We start from the raw sequence: 7,500 nt of genomic DNA on the forward strand, positions 1-7,500 counted from the left end.
ATATGCTAAACCAGGGGCTTGAAACATCCTTCAGGCAAGGCACCCTAATTTCAAGTAGTCCTGTCTCCGGCACCGTTTTCTTTAACCGCGCCCCCAACCCCCAGCACTCCACGTATGTACATTCCCTTTGTAATTGGCTGTGACTTAGCCTGTTCTACGAGGGACTGATACTCGAAACTAAATAAACACAATCACATGTCCAAATGACAAGCACAACAATCACCATAAAAATTTCAACTTATCAAATTTCATACAAACGTAACAAGTGTCATGTACACTGATGACTAAATAAAAGCATGCAAAACATATAGAAAATAAACAGAATTGTAGTAACCTCTTAGATAATGCACAAGGGGTTCATATACTTTAAAGTGTTGCCATTTAGCCACTGAACACAAAACTCCTGTGGCACCAGTTAAGGAAAACGCTCGGCTAAATAAATACTTGACTGGCAATTCACAAACGAAAACTAAAGTTGTCTTTCCGCATCATATTGTCCCAAAAAGTACCCCTTCAAATTCCCATTGTATAATCGTAGTGTAACCTTTATATAAAATATAAAACTATATGTAAAAAAGTAAATAAAACTATGTAAAAAAAAAAAAAAGAATGGAATTCATGTATACGCCTGCAAACCTGAAACAATAGAGAAAAAAAAAAAAAAACGCTGTAAATATATCACTAACAGATTATATTAACAATACCACAACAAAAAAACTTATGAGTGTATTGATTACATCTTTCTTATATCATTCTTTCCTTCCCCAGCTATGGGTGATGACCAGCAGTTCTCGGTTCCCGTTCACCACCCGAACTCGCTGGGCTCGCCCTCGTTAGATGGTTCACAGCCCATTCAAAACCAACAACCTGCTCAAAATAATGTGTTTGACTACAGCTTGTCTTGTCCTCCGGAACTGCACCGTCTACGTGATGCTCGTGAACTGGTCTTGAGTTCATCCATGGGTTTGTTGGTGTTCATTTGTTTTATTCATTTTTTCATTTACGTGTATGTGCCATTCCACACTGAGGACGGTTTATCTCCCTGTCCGAAACCCCACCCCCGTTTATACTATTAATGTGCGTGGTTACCAGGGCCCTATCCTGCCGAAACACACGATTGGGGGAATTTCAGTCAGGAGGCAACTTTTTCCTTCTATGCCGAATCCTAAAAATCAGAGTGTACAATGTCTGATTTTCATTTGTAATTATCCATTAACTTTAATACACGAGCCTGTCTCTCGTTTTCAGGTAACACAATGAAGATCAAGGATGTCACTTCGCAAGTCGTTTACACCGCCAAGAGAACATCCGACTGCAACTGCGGCGCCTGCTGTGATCCTACAGCAAGCAGCACCAAGTTCACTGTGCGGGATCCGAACAAGGAGCCAGTAATCATTGGCGAACGTTTCCAAGACTCAAGCGGCTGTTGTTCAGTCGATCAGGTTCGGATCACATTCTCGTTATTTTCGTGTTTTAGAATTACGTTCTTCCACTTGGTAGTAATCCTTCCTTATTACACCAAAATCCATCAAGATTATATAAACACTGGAGGAATCAGTGATAATGGTTTGACTCCATATACGAATATGCTTTCCCTAACCGCAAGTTCAATTCCACAGCACATTGAAGTCACGTATCCATCGGGGGTGTTTGTAGGCCAAGTGAAGCGACTCGCTGAGCGCAGCTACGAGCTGACCAACACCAGTGGCGACGTGATACTGACAATAGAGGGAGAATCTGGTTGTTGCACCAGACCACCTTTTCAGGTTTATTTCGTTCAAGTTTCTTTTTTTCTCCTTTTGGAATTGTAGTAACGTTGAAAAACCAAGCAAAGCATATAATATAACTTTATTGAAAACAATAAACTAACAGGAGAGAAGGTGCAAAACAATAAACAAAAACAACAATTGCAGGTTTTCTCTGGCGAAGGGAGGCAGGTGGCATCCATAGAAATAACACGAAGGGTCAAGAACAAACTGGTGTTTATGGAGAATTTGGATATCCGGTCTAAGGTGTTGCTGTTGATTGTGGCTGTCAGCATAGTAAGTAATCAACTGCCCTCAATTCATTGAAGATAATGGCAATATTTGAATTTATTTTTATGAGTCAAATGCTAGTCTTTTGTATATTTCTAGTATATTCAACTGAAGTCTGCACTGAGAAGAAATATTACGTTTTCCAGACGTTTAGCTAATAAGTTTATACTTATTTTAAATGTAAAGTTAAATGTATAATTCAAGACGAGTTATTTAAAATTCCTTAGCATACTAATACTATTTCATTATTCTTCAAGTACCATTGCTTTCTTCAAAGTTTATCTGACAATAAAATCACTGTTTAGCTTTCAAATTGTGGTTTCAAATGAATTTTTACAAATATCACGTTTTTCCGAGGAAAAATTCTCTACCCTTAAGTTTTATTTTATTCAAGGAGGGGATTATATACTTACATTTCTTTAATATATACATGTGTGTATATATGTCTGCATATATGTATATATATATATATATATATATATATATATATATATATGTATATATATATATATATATATATATATATATATATATATATATATATATATAAATGTATATTTACTTATTCTGTGTGTGTGTGTGTGTGTGTGTATGTGTGTGTGTTGTGTGTGTGTGTGTGTGTGTGTGTGTGTGTGTGTGTGTGTGTGTGTGTGTGTGTGTGTGTGCGCGCGCGTGTGTATGCATGTATTTATTTTCTTACAAAAGAATATGCCTTTTAACGTAGTTAACATAATATATGTAGATGTATTTAGATGTACTTGATTCTCTTACATGAGTGTTCCCTTTGACCTGGTTCACATAAGATTTGAAAAAAAATGGTGTGCAATAATGTCACTTGTAGATCAGTCCTTTCCTCACACTTTCCCTTCGTCCTCAGCAAAGCGACGAGGACCAGTCAAGGAAGAACAGAGCAGCAAGCAGCGGCGGCGCACATTAACCCTTTGAACACGGGGGTATGCAGTGTTCACTGTGATTTTTGTCGCACACAGATGGCTACAAAAGTGCTAGACCACCAAGAAGTCAGTTAGACGATACTGTTATTATATCACGGTTATTAACATTACTGTTATTTTATTGTTATTAAAATGCTAATCGCTATAGAAAATCTGAAAATCAAGGAAACTAGTAAATAGGTGCGATGGTAGTAGTAGCAACTGCCTTCGTGACTGACGTACAAACAGGAGCAAAAGACCGACTACACTCACAGCCCAGCAAAAGATTTTATGTGTCGTCCGTAGATGTAGCAGTATGCGCCCTATCTAGAGTCAAACAGACGCGGAGGAAGGTGAAGGTGAGCGTGAGAGACAACAAGTCGGCTAGGGGGAGATGGCTTGTGAAAGTTGTTAAGATTTTACTGTTATGACGATAATACTGTTTAGCATTAGCATTATTTTTGCATATAGGTTAAACGAGTATTTGATAATTCGTTGTTGTTGTTTTTCTGCTTCTAAATAGATAATGGCATTAATTGCAAACTGAAAGAATAGAGATATGGATGTAGCAAAGTCGTCGTGCCATCAAGTGTCCTGAGAACCAAACTTTTGCCTCACAGTCCAGACTTTGTTTTCTTTTTTTATTGCGAAGATGTGATAGAAAATCATTAAGGCATTAATCCCCAGTTTCACAGAATGGATGCGTTGCCATAGGCGCAGAGAAATACGATTTATCTCGAAAAGTGAGGAGGAGGATCTCACACTTCAAGGTAGTGTAAAATAATCATACAGAGATCTGACGATGAAATAAAGCGTTTACAAATTCTCAAAGGGTCAAAGAAAAGGACAAGGTCTACATATATACGAATATATATATATATATATATATATATATATATATATATATATATATATATATATATATATATATATATATATATATATATATATATATATATATATATATATATATATATATATAGTGGTGTGTGTGTGTGTGTGCGCGCGCGCACACCATTTGCGTGTACGTGTGTGTGTGTGTGTGTGTGTGTGTGTGTGAATGACATTAAGAGAGTGCGTTTTTGTGTCACACAGCGCCTGGTATAAGCGTTTGGTAAGTTAAATTGCAACTTAATCCGTACAATCGTTGGATTGTTATCGTAAGGGGTACATACACATTATTATCTCGAGGCGTCTTGTCACTTAGAAACCCATATGTAAAATAGCAGTTCATTTATTTTCGTAAATGTTCGTGTGTAGTATGGATATAACATTTGATATATGTTTTCTGATTTGTTATACTATCCTCTATTATTCAGTAATGTTATGCCTCAGAAATAAAATCGTGAGAAATTATTCTATTGCTCTCCGAGTCCTGGGAAAGTTGGCTGAATGCTGTAATTCGCAAAATATAACATAAAAATATATTATTAGAACGGTTTTAACAATAGAAGAGGTCAAAATAACCGCCATCAATTAATCGGTCGATTATATATATATATATATATATATATATATATATATATATATATATATATATATATAGTTATTACTATAAGACTTATGATAATGATGGTTTTAGAAATCAAGAACAAGAACAAAAACAGTATAATGGTGATAGTAATTGTAAATGTGATAATAGTAATTCCATTAATAATAAAAAAGTAATAATAATGATAGTATGAATAGCAATGACTAATATTAATGATAATTGAAGCAATAAAAAGCCTTGTTACCTTCCTCCCTCATCCCCGTCCCCCTTCGCCTTCCCCTCTCGTCTCTGTTGTACTTTGGATAAGACGAAGACTGCGACATCTAGGCGCTCCTCTTTACCAGGCTGTAGGCGTAGTCGAACTCTACTGGTGGACCTTTCTATGTGTAGACACAATCATCAGTGAATGAAAATCACAGTGGCTATGGCAGGTGTGTTATGCCATCCCAGAACGGAGGGTTAACAATTCACCCTATGGTTCCTTTGAATATTTGTATTTACTTGGAAAATCTATTGTTTTCCGTGTTTATTTGTTGTTTGAGATAATTTAATGAATGTTTAACACTTTAATGTGCTCGTTGTCAATATGTTGTGAAGTATTGCATGATTGTATCAGATATCTTATCAATCTTATCTCCGATCTGATTTCTGAAAATATATTTAATAAAAGATTTTTTTCTGTTCTGTTATTCATAAAATTCCACTTGAAATGACAGCAAGTAACACGAGGAGTCAATAGAAATATAATATACTCCATATCTAGCGTTTGTGAGAGGATCACATACACATATATAACACATACACTTATACACAGACACAAAAACACGCACATTCATGCATATATACATACACCTTATAGAATTTATACTTTATATATAATATTGTCGTTTTACACATTAAGTCATTAGTGTCTCTACCCGCCATTGCTATATGCCTCCGTTGCGCCGTGAATGCGAGGTACGGTCGACACCCCCCCCCCCCTTCCTACGTGGGTGAAAGAAAATTTTAGGCAGCGGACTGTTTATAACGAAATTAACTGCAAGAATAAATGGCATAACGCTAGTTTTGTTTATTAATAGGTTATTTTAACAAAAAAAAAAAAAAAATAGTACTGATCATGTCTAACCGATAATATGTATCGTATTTTGAGGATTTTAACGCTTTTTAAACTGTCCTATGGCTCTTGTCTAAAATAATGGGAAATGTTAACTACTTCAGTATGATAATTGCAGGCTGTAATTAGTACTTTTATCTTTTCCTTACCGTAGCATTTTATGCTTTCGTAATGAGGTTGAGGTAAGCAATAATAATAATGATAATAATAAAAATGATGATGATGATGATAATAATAATAATAATAATAACAATAATAATAATAATATAATAACAATAATAATAATAATAAACATTATAATAATGAGAATAATAGTAATAATAAATGATAATGATAATTAAAATTATAATGAAAATAACAATAATAGAAATTATGATACTACTACTAATGGAAATAATGATATTAATAATGAGAATAACGATAATAACAATAATATAAATAACTATAACAATAATAACAACAATAACAACAAAGATAACAATAATAATAATAACAATCATTACCATAATAATATCATAATGATAATGATAATATTGAAAGCAATAATAATGATAATAATGATAATGTTTTTAGTCATTACTAATGAAGTGATGATGATTACTATTACCATTGTTATTATCATTATCATTATTACTTATCGGTTTTATTCATTATAATAATTATCATAATAAACATCATCTGTTATTATTTCCACTATAATTGCTCGAATAATAATAATATCAATAACAATGTTGATAATAATAATAATAATAATAATAATAATATTATTATTATTATTATTATTATTATTATAATCATAATGATGATGATAGTAACAAAAATAAGAATAATGATGATAATAACAATGATAATGATAATAACAATGGCAATAGTAACAATGATGGCAGTGATTATTATCATCATCGTCATTATCATTATTGATATTATTATTATTATTCGAACAATTATCATTTTTCGTATTGCAATGATAACAGTACTTATGACAATACGAAATCATAACGATAGTAATAACAATAATACTACTAGTAAAGATAATAAATAATATTATGATACTAATTATTATGAAATCTGAGCTCTGTCAGAAGATCATATACTGCAACAATTGCGTATACACATATGTACTGAGGCGTCGAGAGCTGTAAAACTGTAAAGAAACAATAGCTAAGTCCCTAGTTACTCTATGGAAGAAATCCTTAGATATGGGAATTGTTCTAAACTCACCGACGGAGGAAAATATAATTCCTTCCTACAAAAGTGAAAACAAAGGCTAAGCAAAAAAAAATAAAAAATAAAAATAAAAATAAATAAAAAAAATTACAGGCCGTGACACTAACATCTCATACAGTAAAGATATCTGAGCGGGCAGTACCTACATCAAGAAAACAAGGGGAACCCTGGACAACATAGCTTGAATAAGGGCAGATCTTGTCCATCTCAAATCCTGAACTAACACGAACACATACTAAGAAACTTAATTTAGAGTAAAGTTGATGTAATATTTTTGACTTCGCAAAAGCTTTCGGTAAGGTCGATTATGGTATCCTACTCCATAAGATAAAGGGCCTTGGAGTCAGAGAAACAGTAGGAATATAGATACATGACTTTCTAACAATTCGTCGCAAGCAAAAAGTAATTATTAATGGATATCATTCTAATGAATCACCTGTTAGAATTGGAATATCACAAGGCTCAATTCTTGAACCCCTGTTGTTCCTAATTATGACTGGGGACATTAATACAGAAATTAAACACTCCAGAGTACCATCTTTTGCTGATGATACTTGGAGAAGCAATTAAGTTTAATGGAGAATGAAGACAAACTACGAGAGAACCTACATAACATTTGTAAATGGGCAAGTGAAAACAATATGACCTTCAATGCTGATAAATTTGAAATCATAAGATATATTCCAACTAGGAGTCCAA

General features: G+C 33.4%; 1 protein-coding gene across 1 annotated transcript in view; it reads left to right on the forward strand.

Moving 5' to 3' along the window:
* LOC119583903 (phospholipid scramblase 1-like) overlaps positions 1-3,824 on the forward strand; it is a 7,016-nt gene extending 3,192 nt beyond the window's left edge. The window contains exons 2-6 of the mRNA XM_037932620.1: positions 769-963; positions 1,249-1,442; positions 1,620-1,766; positions 1,914-2,042; positions 2,914-3,824. Coding sequence (XP_037788548.1) covers positions 771-963; positions 1,249-1,442; positions 1,620-1,766; positions 1,914-2,042; positions 2,914-2,973 — 723 coding nt within the window. The 5' untranslated portion in view covers positions 769-770 and the 3' untranslated portion in view covers positions 2,974-3,824. The remainder of the gene's footprint in view (positions 1-768; positions 964-1,248; positions 1,443-1,619; positions 1,767-1,913; positions 2,043-2,913) is intronic.
* Positions 3,825-7,500: the final 3,676 nt, after the last annotated feature.

This window comes from Penaeus monodon, chromosome 17 (assembly GCF_015228065.2).
Source record: "Penaeus monodon isolate SGIC_2016 chromosome 17, NSTDA_Pmon_1, whole genome shotgun sequence".
Taxonomy (NCBI): domain Eukaryota; kingdom Metazoa; phylum Arthropoda; class Malacostraca; order Decapoda; family Penaeidae; genus Penaeus; species Penaeus monodon.